The sequence below is a fragment of the Triturus cristatus genome, chromosome 12, assembly GCF_964204655.1.
Source record: "Triturus cristatus chromosome 12, aTriCri1.1, whole genome shotgun sequence".
In the NCBI taxonomy this organism is placed as follows: Eukaryota; Metazoa; Chordata; class Amphibia; order Caudata; family Salamandridae; genus Triturus; species Triturus cristatus.
Window position 1 is genome coordinate 23779761 of NC_140595.1, and position 15197 is coordinate 23794957.

Below are 15197 nucleotides of genomic sequence, written 5' to 3' on the forward strand. Positions count from 1 at the left end.
AGTACTGCCCGTCTGTATCAACACTTTTTGGTTGTATAGCTGCCTCTGGAAGGCCTTCAAGGCTAGCAGTACGGTCTTCAATTCCAGGTAGTTGATGTGTCTGACCGCATCTGCTGGAGTCCACAGACCCCTCACTCTGAGCTTGTTCATGTGCGCTCCCCATCCTATCTGGGATGCGTCTGTGGTAATGGTCACAGTTGGGCTTGGTGGTGTCAAGGGCCTTCCTATAGTTATGTTCTTCCTGTTCCACCATGCTATCTCCTCTTGCACTGCATGCGTAACAACCACTAGATCCTCCCAACTTCCAGTTGCTTGTGACCATTGTTGTTGCAGCCATTCCTGGAACGGTCTCATGTGAATCCGTACATTGGGGACTAGGTGAATGCATGACGCCATCATACCCATGACCTTGCTCGCTGTTCACTGTCAGAGCTCGCCCCTTCTGGTAGAGACGAGTCTCCTTCAGCAGGGCTATTGTTCTCCTGTCGCTGGGCATGACCGTTTTGTCCATGGTGTTGATCTGCGCCCCCAGGAAGATCTTCACCTGTTCTGGTTCCATTGATGACTTCCCCCAGTGTATCGGAAACCCCAGGTTTGTTAGTGTTCTTGTCACCCGCTCTGCGTGTTCCTCGCACTTGTCGCGAGTACTTGCTTTGATCGGCCAGTCGTCTAGGTAAGGATACACATGAATCCCTTCACTCCGTAGGTACGCTGCTACTGCTGCAAGGCATTTTGTGAAAACCCTTGGGGCGGTACTTTTGACCGAATGCCAGGGTTGTGAATTGGTAATGATCCTGGTTGATGTTGAACATCAACAGGTTTTTGTGGCGCCTGCTCATCGGGATGTGCAGGTAGGCATCTTTGAGATCCACGGTGGACATGAAGTCTTTGCCTCGTATTTGAGGTAGCACTTCTTGTAGCGATGTCATTTTGAATTTTTGCGTCTTTATTAATTTGTTTAGGAATCGTAGATCCAGGATGGGTCTTAGTGTTTCGTCCACCTTTGAGACCAGGAAGTAGTTTGAGTACACTCCCTTGTTCCTTTCTCTGCATGGCACTGGTTCTATGGCCTCCTTTTGGAGTAGTTGTAGCGCATCTTCTCTGAGTTGAGCAAGCTCAGCTCTTGACCAGAGCGTTGTCTTCTCTTTGGTTTCTTGCTTGGAGGTCTTTTTTCCAACTCTATGCAGTATCCGTACTGTACGACGTTGAGTATCCATTTGTCTGAGGTTATTTTTTCCCATTGTTGAAGGTAAGGTCCCAGTCTTCCGCCTACTGGTGTTGCATGCTCGTAGGCGTTTGGTTTGTGTACCCCCCCTTACTGTGCTTACTTTGTGCTTCACCCCTCGGGGTATACGGAGGGTGAGCATTTTCTTCCGTGCGAAGTCACTTTGATGAGGGTTGGTCTCCCCTCTTCTTCTCTAGCCACGTCCATTTCCCCTACCGCGAAAGGACTGGCCTCGAGGCTGGTACTGCCAGTTTTGTTTCTGCTGTCCCTGCTGGCGGTGACTTTCACCCCGCTGTCCTTGCTGAAATGTCTGGTGTGACGTTCCCGGCTGGTTTCCTCCCCTTCCGTAGGGTCTCCGAGCTGGGGTGCCTCTTCTCATCCCTCTGAATTGCAGGGCCCCCATGGACCTTGCCGTCTCATTTTCTTTCTTCAGTTGGGTGAGTTTTTCGTCCACCGGAGCACCGAACAGCGTCTCACCGTTGAAAGGGGTGTTCAGTATGTTGATCTGGACCTCTTGCTTGAATCCTGAAATTCTGAGCCAGGCCTGCCTCCTTTCAGTGATTCCTATAGCCATCAGCCTGCTCGATGTCTGCCCCGTCCAATGCTGTCTTAATGCATGAGTTTGCAATATTCTTCCCCTCCTCCACCAGATGGGAAGCTCTCTGCTGGTATTGCTCGGGGAGATGTTTGATTAGGTCTCCCATCTCGTCCCAGTGCTGGTACTGGTGCCTATTCAGTAGGTCATTGGAGTTCGCCATGCGCCAGTGCATTGGCGCATTTCTCTCAACCTTTCTCCCGGTGAGGTCCATCCTTCTGCTCTCCTTGTCAGGAGGCGGCCCTGAGGTTGCCGGTACATTGGCCCTTTTCCTGGCCGTGGACGCAATGATGGAGTCAGCTGTGACTGATCCTTTGAAATATGGCGGGTCCTGTGAGGAGTGCTTGTATTTCTTCTCTGTTCTGGGAGTGATGGATCTGCAAGTTCGTGGGTCCTTGAACGCCTCCTTCCCTTGGTTCATTACGCTTTGGAGCATGAGGAGGAACTGGCTCCTTGTCTGGATGGGGAGCAGTGTTTCGAGTAGAAAATCTGCTTTCGGCTTCTCCTCGTCCAATTTCACGCCAAAAGCTGCTGCAGCGCTCTTGACGACCATGTTGTATGCCCCAATGTCGTCTGGCGGCGAAGGCCTCGATGGATCGGTCTCCACGGGCTCTTCGGGATTTTCGGCGTCAATGTCCTGCCATTCCAGCTCATGTGTCGTCGACGGCGCCGAGCCGTAGATCGACTGCTGCTCCTCTTCCTCATCTTCTCCCTCATAGTAGGGGTCTTCTTCCTCCTCTTCAGGATCGCTCGACTGCTCTTCGGCATCTAACTCTTCCTGTTCTTCGATCACGACGACATCCGTCGACAGTTTCGTTGGGATTTTGAATTTTTTCATTTTCTCATCGAACTCCTTCTTCCTCTGAAGGATGCCCTCCATCTGCGCCTCGAGCCTTCTCTTTTTCTTCTCCATTTCGGAGGCATGATCGGCGTCGAGCACTGGTCTTTTCGACGGAGCTTACGAAACGTGGCCTTGTCCTTTGTCGCCGAAAGCCCCACCTCGTGGGCCTGCTTCGACAAACTCTGTTTCTCGGCGGCCTTCGGCACCTGGGAGTCCTTCTCGAAGGATCCGCTGGGCCTTTCGTCCTTGGATCCACTCGCGGTCCTCGAAATTTTCGGCGCCGGTGTTCCTTTTGAGGACTTTGACTCTGTTTTTCGAGAGTCACTCTCAGATTTTCGGGGCCCTTTCGGGGGTTTCGTACTCGACGTGTCTCCTACTTTGTCAGGCGTTTTCTTATCGGTCTCTGCGACCGTGAAGACATCAGGTCCCTCGTCGATGTTGTCTTCATCGTGGGTGGAGAGGCCCAGTTCGTACAGCGACGGGCCTTACCCTTGCCTTCCATGTTGTAGTTGGCTCTCCTCTGCCTTTCTCTCACCCGGAGTGTCTTTGGCGTGAAGACGGAACAGGCGTTGCAGTCCTTGCTCTCGTGGTCGATCGGCAGGCAAAGGTTGCAGACCAGATGTTGGTCCTTCTGCGCCTATTTGTGGTGGCAGTTACGGCAGAATTTAAAGGGTGTCTTGTCCATTGCGCTCAGAGTCAGAGTGCGCATTTTCCGATGGGCATCGAAGATTGAGGATCTCCTCCTTCTTCGTCGTCCCGGCTGTATGCTCTTCCTCTCTGTAGTCTTCTATAAATTCTCCATCGATGAAACTCGTGTATTTTTCTTCTTCCTTCGTTAAAAACTCTGGAGCTTCTCGATGACGATCCAGACCCAACGGCGGAAAAAAGAATCTGAAGATGGCGCCCCAAAGGTGGGACTTCCGCGGGAAGCACGCCAATGTCACGAGAGGTACACCAAATAGTGGGACGTGGACGCCCACCTGGGCTACAAAAAAAAAAAAGGACTACGAATCCGGACCCAACCACCAGATCGCGGAAAAATGCACAGCATAGTGAATCCAGAAAGATTCACGCTGCCAAACTTACTTGTAAAAGTGCTTTTTAACAGTTACAGTAGGTGATGTCTTATGATGAACCACCCGTAGCTTGATGGGGAAGCATACTATTGCTCTCAAATAATCGATGCAAACACCTGCACCACAATGCAAACACCTGCACCACAATGCAAACAAGGCTGTAAGAGCTAACTGCACGAGTTTAGTCCCAGCGCAACCCTGCAATCAGACTAGGCAAATCAAACTTTAGGTGAGACTACTGACCTGAAGAGAAGGCGGCTTCGCTGGAGGAATGTTCTGTGTCCCTCGCACTAGCGGGGGAGGGGTGGCCACTGAACTTCCAGAAGAACAAGCAGGCTGCAACAAAAACAAGAGGGCAGTACAGACATTTGAGAAATGTTACCTTCTGAATTTTTAAGGGCATACTGTGAATGTGGCAAGAACCAACATCACAGCATTTGAGTTTTCCAGCACAAGCATTTTGCAACCAACTGAACGAATCAGCAGAATAAAAGACATAACACACAACGTATTGCAATGAGAAAACAGAGCTTTGTACCTGCTGAAAACCGAATTCACATTTTCCCAAGGTTATCAATAAACCAAGCTGGATAAGAAAATGACATTCCAGATAATTCCTAAATGAAATGTCATTACCACAGAAATTATGTGCAACAATTGTAATATGCCAACAGTGAGTGCTTGACACATCGCTGCTTTGACTGATAATAAGTATGAAAAGTATTAGGAATCCTTGGAAAACTACATACCTTCTGCGTGTTGGTCTCTTTCTGGATTTGACTTTGCCGCAGTTTTTTTAAGAGTACTAACTTTGCTTCTTCTAATCTGAGCTCTTCTTTCAGTTGTTTAATCATCTTCTCCCTCTCGGCTGGACTACTTTTTTTCAACAACTGTGGAGGACAAAATGGGTTAGCTTTTAAGTATAGCAACCACTGAGCCATAATGCCAATGTCGCACACTAACTGACCAGCACATACATGATGAAGCATCACAAATTCACAATAAATGAATAGACAGCAGGCAACTATGGATAACAACGTGCCTTGTTACGTAAAGTGATAAAATCTTTAAACAGGTTTACATAATTCCCACCAATGGACGCTTCAAAAATCCTCAAGTTCGGAGTGAAATAGTGACTAACAAAACAAGAGCCAGAACTCTGAATGTTATCAGCGGAGGCCTGGTCTAATTCTTTGTAGACACAACGTCTAGATACAACTTGAAGATATAAAAAACAAAAGCCATTGGCTACTGTGAGAAAGTGGCTCTGTATATACTGTTCCCTAATAGGTAAAGGGTATACAGAGTCCACAGTCCCCCAGAGGCTGATAGAGGTCAAAGTTAGGTATGACCTTACTCTCAAAAGTGGTAGCTTGGTCGAGCAGTAAGGCAGTACCAGAGGACAGTGTAAAGCATTTATTGTACACACTCAGTCAGCAAATGGTTTCACACACTCAATAACTGAACTCTAGGCCAATGGTTTGTATATATAAAATATATGCTTGTTTTATTTTTAGAACCACAAAGGGGGTAAAAATATACTTTCTCAGAATGAGAGGTTGAATATAAATACTTTTGTTTTAAGCAATAAATTTGTGTAAACAGTCACAGTTGGTTGCAATAAACAATCCTATTTCCTAAACATAACAATGCATTGAGCTCAATGGTAAATTCAGGTTATTTGTAATAAATTACTTTTCAGATTACTTTTGGAATTCCAGGTCTGGCTCCTAGAACCAGCCTGGGGTCAGTATTCAGAATCAAGTGATGAAAGTCGACTTAATAACTGTAATGATTTTTAAATAATATTTAGCTATTTCAAAAGTTAGCACTTAGAAAATATTTCACAGAAAACATTCAATGGATCTCTATGGCAAGAAATTCAAATTGCAGGTAGAGTACTTTATCGTTACTTTAGTAATCCAGGACTGGGTGCCTAGACCCAGGACTGGGGTCCTTATCAAAAGCAGGTAAGTAATTTCGTTTGCAGAAATGGTACGATTTTAAAAGAATATTTCAAATTTGCAAAAGTAGACACTTAGAAGAAATTTCACAGAAAAGCAGACAATGGTTTCCTATGGGAGAAAAATGAGTTAGAGGTAAGTATAGTTGTGAACACTTTTCAGAGTCAGGGCTGGGCACCAAGATCCAGCACTGGGAGCTCACCTAGGAGCAGGTGAGTAAATTCGTTTTTGTCAGTTGGCTGATTTTTGGTGAATTTTTGCAGTTTTGAAAAGTTCACACTTAGAAGATTTTTGAAGAAAAAGCCAGTCAATGTTACCCTATGAGGAAAATGAAGTTAGCGGTTTAAGGGTAAGTACTCGACTGGTAGTGTTGAAATTCCGGGCATGGACTCAGGGGTCCCCCAGTGTCAGGTAGGTACAGTTGGTTCACCCTCAGCGGTTTCAGGACGTGCAGAGAGAGTTGGGCCCAATGTTATCCTATGAGGGATAGGGGGGCCTTGGTTGGTGGCTGCTGTCTGGCAAGCCACGCGGCTGTGGGAGCTGGGCTCCTGGTCACTTACTCAGGGCAAGTGGGGAAGTAGGTTAGTGTAGAGAGGGCACTGCCAGGGCCACTCGGGCGGCTGGGTGCAGGGTGCTTTTGAGCCTTAGGGCGCTCAATGGAAATCAATGGGAATGTTCCGGTTTGGAAAGAGGCTGCAGCCTCGGGGACGAGGATGTTTCAGGTGCCACCACCACTTCGAGAGGTAAGTTGGGTAGTTGTAGGTTAGGTGGGTACCCCGGGTTTGGGCACAGGGGGTCGCAGGGCGCCGGGTGCAGGGGTGCCTTTTGACGTCGGGAATCTTACCCTCTGGTTGATCGCGGCTGGGGTGGCACTTGGTTCTGAGGCTGCAGGCTTCTTCCGGGATGTCGAGGGGGGTCCTTGGGTGCCGGACTCTGGGTCACAGTCGCCGTGGGGTCGTCCTCTGGGTCTTTGTCCACTCCGGCACTGGCCAGGCTTGGCTGGTGCAGAGTGTGTTGGGTCCGCGGTCCCGGGCTGGTGCCAGGGATAGCAAATAGGTTTCTTGAGTAGAGCCTCTACTCGTGGGAGTCCCAGGGGCTTAGAGCTAAAAGGTAGCCAGGTCCTCCGGGGTTGGTGAGGTTGCTGGCCACGAGGGATGCCGCGCTGGTGCAGGTTCGAGAGTCGACAGGCCGGTAGGGCTGGGGCCAAAGCAGTTGGTGTCTTCTTCTCTTTTTAGCAGCTGCAGGGCAGGTCTTTGTTCTTCTTGCTCTTCTTGTCGTTTTCTATCTGGAATCTCCGGAAGGAAGGTTCAGGGTGCCCCTAAATACTAGATTTAGGGGCGTTACAGGTAGGTGAAGGCCAGGGACCAATGGGTCCTTGTCCTGGGGTGGGTACACCCCCTATCCTGCCTCTCTCCTGTGGGAGGGGGGCAGTAGCCTAATCCTGATAGGGTAGGGCCTCCCATCTTCAAGATGGCGAGAGCCCGGAGATGTGCTTCACCTCGCCTCCCCCACCTGAGGGGTGGGGTGGGCAGGCTGGCACATCCCCTGTCCTTGTATGGGGTTTCCGGCCAAGCTTCCCGCCAGAGTGGGGGGTTGCAGTGGCCTGGGGAAACTCCAAATGGCGGCCTGCCTTTGAAGCTTCCCTTTGCTCATCCTGGGGGAGGAGATTTCTCACCTCACCCAGGATGTGCATTGTTCCAGGCCCGGGAGAGCAGGGGCTCTCCCACCCAGGGGTCCAGCAACGTGTCTGCTGTGTGGCAGCCTGGGCAGCCTCAGAGCAGACGTGGATTGTAAGTTAGCTGTAAGGGGGCATCTTCTAAGATGCCCTCTGGGGTGCTTAGTACATTAAATTCTACACTGGCATCAGTGTGGGTTCAATGTGCTGAGAAGTTTGATACCAAACTTCCCAGGCTTCAGTGTTGCCAATATGGTGCTGTGGAGCTCGTGTTTGACAAGCTCTCAGCACCATGTATTCTTAAATGACAGCACTGCACTTACAGTGCCCAGGAATGGACCCGGGTACTGTAGGGGCACAGGGCTCCTGCTCCTGTGCCCACACCATAGGCGTAATGCACCCAGCTAGAGGGGTGGCTGACATATGCCTTGGCAGTGTAGGTGATGGGCATGGTACACAGTGATGTGTGCCATGTCGACTCTTTGTTTTGTCCTGCACTCAGACACTCAGCCTGCAAGGGCAGTGTGTGTGTAAGGGTACAGGGCCTCTGAGGGTGGCACAATGAGTGCTGCAGCCCTTAGAGGCCTTCCCTGGTCACAAGGCCCTGGGTACCTAGGGTACCATTTACTAGGGGCTGACATGTGGCTAGGGTTTGCCAATTTGGAGTTTGTGTGGTTTAAGGAAGGAACATAGGCCCTGGGCACCTGATTGGCAGGAACCCAGGGTACACTCAATCGAAGTACATTCAGCAATTTAGCAAAAAGTGGGGGCATACCATGCAAGAAAGATGGCACTTTCTCACAGCTACCACAAACCTCAAGAGCTGCATCATCTCTAAAGGATAACCATGTGCTTGTCAAGCACAATTCTTTTAATGGTAGCTTTACCACTGGAAAGCAGCACTGTGAGGAGCAAACCTTTGAATGACGCTCCTGTAAGTTACCTTCTTTGCAGGTTTAAATGACAGGCTGGCTACACGTGCACAACTTGCTGAACAACCCTACAGTTATTATTGCTGACATTAGCGCAATGGAAGAAGTTAACGACATTCTAAGAACTACAACTGCAAAAGTTCTTCAAAGAAACACTCCAATATCAAAAAGTTAAAGCTAGTGTTAACATTTTGTAAACATGCTTAAAGCACCACCAGTATGTGTTAAAAAAACAAATAAAAAATAAAAAAAGTACTGTGGTTGGGCAAGGAGAGATGTAGGCAGAGAAACTGGTGGTAAAAAAAAAAAGGCTATTAGAAAAAACAATTAAAGTCAATTAGTTTATTTTTGGTATTATTGTCGTTTACATACTCAAAAATTAAGAAGTAAACAGTTCTTAACTTTACCTTGCCACGTACAAATTTCAAAGACTTTCAGACAGCCTTTTCAGCTGTGTGTGTTACAACATTAACTTTCCCAAATGAACATATATACATGGCTTTTAAAAAAAATGTAATTCAGCGTGATTTATTGAGGGGTGAAGGACATATTGTCAGACATGCCAAAGACACTTCACATTCAAGGCCTATTGCTTTCCAAAGAGTCACTACACAAGCCCTTGCAAAAAAGAACTAAACGTGACATTAATATGAAATCTTCATGTTTATTTCTTTTACTTCACTTTAACTTTGGATTTAATATTTTGCTGGGTAGAAAGTCTATTTCCACCGTCCAAGTATTCACACGCCATTGAATGCATTTAACACCAGATGTACCAATTGAATTTTCTGCTACAACGAACATCACTTCTTGGGAACTTCTAGCTTTGTCAAATGACATTTCCACACTTTCCTCATTTAGTTCATACTAGGAATGACTTATTTTAAAAAATACTCTGCGTGGGTTGTAGGGCTTTGCAATGAACTTTAGTCCTAAACACGAGTCTTTAAAATTAATTTGCTTCTTGCTACTGACAACTTGTGGCCTGTGTAGAAATGGTCTACAAACACTACAATTATTTTGCTCAAAAAAGAAACAAAGACAGCTCTACACCTGGCAGATTGGAGGGCAGACTTGTGTATCCTACCCTCAATGCATTGACACTGACATGTCCTTTGCCCTTCGACACTACTCTACCCATCCCACTACCTATACATGGGATCACACTTAGCACTTAAATTCCTCACATGGAACGTCAACAGTTTGGGGGACAAAATTAAGCGAGGGGTGGTCCTTCAATACTTGAAACGACAGGCGCCGGACATTGTTCTACTCCAAGAGACACACTTAATTGGTCACACTTGCAGCGCACTGAATAGATGGGGATACCGTTTGGCTGCCCACTCAGGGTTTACATCCGGCTCTCGGGGGACGGGGATACTCTTATGCAGGGGATGTCCCTACTTAATCAACAGAGTCTGGTCGGATGATCAAGGTCATTATGTGATGCTCTCTGGCACATGGTAGGGACAGGTCATCAATGTTATTTCCATGTATGCCCCACATGGAATGCAGCGTCCTCTGTTGCGAGATCTCGGGACGCTTCTGCTTGACCTACCCCTGGAGCTGCTGGTGTGGCGGGGGTTAAACCTTGTTGTAGATAGCACCGTTGACCGCCTTCCGGCCCGCAAAGACCTCCCCATGGGGGTCTACGCTGGCAGAATTCTTGGCTGCCGTAGGCCTGGTCGATGTCTGGGGGAGACTAAACCAGACTACCGTGCAGTTTACATTGCATTCCGGCGCCCATTACAGTCAATCACACATTGACCACATGCTTGCTCATGATATTTGCATGTTTACGGATTCCAGGTGCCTCGCACGTGGAATATCTGATCATTCCCCCATCCTTACGATGCTTTCATCTGGCCAGCCTAAAAGTATGCTACCCTCACTATAAACCCATGGGTTCTCCAAGTGCCTCACATTAAGGAGGCATTGATAAAAGAAGCTGACCACTATTTCCAGGAAAACGTGGGGTCGGTTACCTCAGCCTGCATCCTATGGGGTGAGTTTGGCGCAGTTATGAAAGGCAGAGCCGTGTCTTTGATGGTTGCCCACAAGAGAGAACTCACCAAGAGAATCATAGAGCTCGAAGAGGACATCCTAACTCGAGAAAAAGCCCTGACGCTTACCCCTGATCCAGAGATGCAGCACTCACTCTCGATGGTGCATCTCGATTACACTCAGCTCTTGACGGAAGCAGCCAAAGCAGGCTATACCTCCATGCGTCATAGAATTTATGAACACGGAGACCGGACGGGCAAATTCTTGCTTGGTTAGAAAAAAAGAGAGCAATCGTCACGATGGGTGCACTCAGTACGCGGGACGAATGGGGATTTAATCACCGATCCTCAACAGATCGCTGACACATTGCTTCCCACTTCTCAGCGGTGTACACGCCATCTGCCACGTCCCAGTCATACGCGGCTGTGGATCTTTTCTCGACCATCAAAGTCGCATGTCTATCCCCACAGAATCGGGATTCTCTGGAGGGCGCAATAACTGACGCTGAGATTCAGAAAGCAATACAAGACGTCCGCTCAGGTAAAGCCATGGGGCCCAACGTACTCCCTATTGAATTCTTGAAGCCATTGGTGTCTAAAATCTCCCCCTACTTACTCCAAATGTACACTGAAAGTTTAGATGCTGGGGCTCTACCGGCTGATGTCCGAACGGCCTCCATTGTGGTCATCCACAAGCAGGGCAAACCGCCAGATGACTGTAGGGTATATTGTCCAATCGCACGTTTGACAGTGGAGGCTAAAATTTTGGCTAAGCTACGAGCCAACAGACTTCTCCCTTGCATTACAGAGCTCGTGCACCCTGACCAATCTGGGTTCATGCCAGGGAGAAAAACGGCTTTAAATTTGCGGCGACTCCACGCGGTCCTGGGTTGGCGTGATACGATTAGGGAGGATGTAGCTCTACTTTCGTTGGATGCATCCATGGCATTTAACACTATCGAGTGGGTGTTTCTCTTCGCAGTTTTAAATAGGATGGGGTTTGGTTCAAATTTCATAAAGTGGATCCGCCTGCTATACGCCAACCCAACCGCACAGGTGACAGTCAACAACCAGGTTTGAGGCAATTTCCACTAGGTAGGGGTACTAGACAAGGATGCCCTTTGTCACCCTTGTTGTTTGCCTTAGTGTTGGAACCGTTAGCGGTATGGATCAGGAGCGACCCGGAGATGAGAGGGGTGAAGTGGACGGAAGATCATGAAGATCGCATCTCCCTGTACGCGGATGATATCCTCTTGTATTTGGTCTCGCCCTCACGGTCCCTTCGCCGGGATCTCCACATCTTTCATATCTTTGGCTCCCATTCGGGTTATACTATTAACTGGACTAAATCCCAGCTTTATGTGTTGTAGGGAGAGCCGCCGTGCTGCCCCCGTGGATACGACATACCAGTAGCTGAAAAGGGCTTTAAGTATCTTGGCATTTGTGTCACTTCAGACCCGACTTTGTTTCATGAGTTCAACCAGCTTGCACCCCTGACTCACTTTCGGTCTGATGCCAAATAATGGCGGTCCCTTCCCCTTACTCTGTTGGGGCGCGCGGCCCTTTTTAAGATGCTAGCACTGCCGCGTTTTCTTTGTGTGTTGCAAAACACACCGAATAAGGTTCCCGACTATTATTTTGCCGGTATCGAGGGTGTTATATGTGGGCTGCAGTGGGACGGACAGGCCCCTAGGATTGCCAAGGCAAAATTAACGATGGGGTGGTATGACAGGGGTATTGCTTTACCCGATATCAGGCTCTACTATCAGGCCTCTCAACCGGTCGCAATCAATAAATGGGCGCATGGGGAAAATGACAACTTAAACTTTTGCACTGACCATTGGCTTCTGGGTCGGGGGGGGCTACGCCAGGGCACTCTATACAGATCCTCGCAGATAGCCCTCACGGTCCCACGGCACGCACAAAGGAGGTTTGGCACGGCGTGAATAGAAAATGGGGTTGGCATGGCATGATCACGAAGGCCACACCACTTTGGGAGCCAGACCTGTTGGGACAGCTTAGTAAATGCCCAGGTTTTGACAAATGGGACATGATGGGCATATCCACAGTGGGGGACATGTGGATGGGGGGTAGGTTAGCCACATTTGCAGATCTACAGAATAAATATCAACTAGCACAATCTGAGGCCTTTCGCTACCTACAAATCAGCCATGCAATCAAAGCAGCTATGCCCAAAGATACCCCTCTCCCTGAGGCCTCTCCACTGGAAGACAGGCTTATACTTGACCCCATGCACAAAAAGGCCATATCTCTCACATACAAAAACTAATCAACAATCGTCCTTGTGAGAAGTTGGCCTGATGTATGATGTCACTAGTTATAGTGTACACCTTATATCAGTCCAAATACCCTTATGGTGATTGGTTGTAAAGTCAACCTTATAGACCAGCTATCCTAGTGGTAGCATGGACAAGAGCAGTCTTAGGCTAAACTCTGAATGGCATGTGAAGCCAGCTGTGATACCATATATAATCCCTTGAATACCAAATGAAAGGACACCACAACAGATATATATATAAAATAAAGTGTATTTATTCTAAGCAAACCCTCAGCACTCTTTATGAGTTTAGAGGTAAGTACAACACAGTTTTATTAATGCATACAGTAAGTCACACAGGTAAGTAATACAGTTAGGCCCTAGGGGCCACGCAAACCATATACTAAGTAAGTGGTATAAGAACCACTGTCACGGAAATAGAATAGGCCTAGGCCTAGGGAATCGCTGGGGCTACACTACACTAGCGTTAGTTAGGAAGTGGGAGGCCCACGGGATTCGTGTGCAGAGTGGAAACACTCACGCGTAATGCGTAAAAGTCAATAGCAATGTTACAGTTTAGAAATAGATAGATTTAGGACACTTCCGGAGTAGCTAGGAAGTTGAGACTTGAAAACTAGACACTAGGATAGTCACTATCCTGATGAGCACCGGAGTACCCAAGTTACCTAGCCCACAGGCTGCGGGTGCATAGGGGTGAAGATGCGTCGTTTTCGTCGTCGACTCCTATGGATGCCTGAAGAAAGATGCTGACAGGCAGTCAGTGAAGAGTGTCCGGTGGATCCCAAGGCTGGGATCAAGAAGAGAAGAAACCTGCAAGCAGAAGGGACAGAGTCAAGGTCACTAGCCAGTGACCACGTGGAACCAGGAAGGAACCAGGCGAGGTCGTGAAGAGTTGCAGGTGAAGGTGAAGCTTGTCGCTGCAGCCAGGAGGACCAGGAAGCGTCGAGGACGACCAGGACCAGGAGGCGAGCTGTCCCACGAAGGCTCTTGCTGTCGGCGGCGTCGAAGTTGGACTAGGACTCACCAAGCCTTGGCAAGCGGAACCCACGAATTATCCTACTGAACGCTCCTACCCTCGTTTGGGCTGTGAATTCATTTCTCTTGGTCCCTGATCCCTGGGTGCTTGTTTAGACCAGGTCCAGGGCTCGATCCCATTTTGGCGGCCATCTTAGGTGGGGTCACATTGGACGACCGGTCTAGTTGCCCTATAAAAGGAGGGCTTAGCTACCAGACCGGAGATAGAGCATTCTTGAGAGGCTGCTAGTCGAGCGCTCAGTGCTTATTTTAGCTGCATTTGATTTTTCCCTTGTGTCCGATCCCCCCCTGCACCTGAACCACATTTTTAGAATCATTTTAGGAATCTTCAAAAAAACGGAATTATTTTAAAATCATCTTTAGAATTATCCTACTGAACGCTCCTACCCTCGTTTGGGCTGTGAATTCATTTCTCTTGGTCCCTGATCCCTGGGTGCTTGTTTAGACCAGGTCCAGGGCTCGATCCCATTTTGGCGGCCATCTTAGGTGGGGTCACATTGGACGACCGGTCTAGTTGCCCTATAAAAGGAGGGCTTAGCTACCAGACCGGAGATAGAGCATTCTTGAGAGGCTGCTAGTCGAGCGCTCAGTGCTTATTTTAGCTGCATTTGATTTTTCCCTTGTGTCCGATCCCCCCCTGCACCTGAACCACATTTTTAGAATCATTTTAGGAATCTTCAAAAAAACGGAATTATTTTAAAATCATCTTTAGAATTATCCTACTGAACGCTCCTACCCTCGTTTGGGCTGTGAATTCATTTCTCTTGGTCCCTGATCCCTGGGTGCTTGTTTAGACCAGGTCCAGGGCTCGATCCCATTTTGGCGGCCATCTTAGGTGGGGTCACATTGGACGACCGGTCTAGTTGCCCTATAAAAGGAGGGCTTAGCTACCAGACCGGAGATAGAGCATTCTTGAGAGGCTGCTAGTCGAGCGCTCAGTGCTTATTTTAGCTGCATTTGATTTTTCCCTTGTGTCCGATCCCCCCCTGCACCTGAACCACATTTTTAGAATCATTTTAGGAATCTTCAAAAAAACGGAATTATTTTAAAATCATCTTTAGAATTATCCTACTGAACGCTCCTACCCTCGTTTGGGCTGTGAATTCATTTCTCTTGGTCCCTGATCCCTGGGTGCTTGTTTAGACCAGGTCCAGGGCTCGATCCCATTTTGGCGGCCATCTTAGGTGGGGTCACATTGGACGACCGGTCTAGTTGCCCTATAAAAGGAGGGCTTAGCTACCAGACCGGAGATAGAGCATTCTTGAGAGGCTGCTAGTCGAGCGCTCAGTGCTTATTTTAGCTGCATTTGATTTTTCCCTTGTGTCCGATCCCCCCCTGCACCTGAACCACATTTTTAGAATCATTTTAGGAATCTTCAAAAAAACGGAATTATTTTAAAATCATCTTTAGAATTATCCTACTGAACGCTCCTACCCTCGTTTGGGCTGTGAATTCATTTCTCTTGGTCCCTGATCCCTGGGTGCTTGTTTAGACCAGGTCCAGGGCTCGATCCCATTTTGGCGGCCATCTTAGGTGGGGTCACATTGGACGA

The 15197-nt window shown here is 48.3% G+C and overlaps 1 protein-coding gene across 9 annotated transcripts in view; it reads right to left on the reverse strand.

Annotated features, from left to right (window-relative positions):
- Positions 1-15197, reverse strand: part of GATAD2A (GATA zinc finger domain containing 2A) — a 398521-nt gene that overhangs the window by 139057 nt on the left and 244267 nt on the right. For all 9 annotated transcript variants that reach the window (XM_085639718.1, XM_085639714.1, XM_085639716.1 and 6 more), the window contains 2 exons: positions 4487-4627; positions 3981-4073 (listed from right to left, as the gene is read on the reverse strand). In XM_085639718.1, the coding sequence (XP_085495844.1) occupies positions 3981-4073; positions 4487-4627 (234 nt within the window). The remainder of the gene's footprint in view (positions 1-3980; positions 4074-4486; positions 4628-15197) is intronic.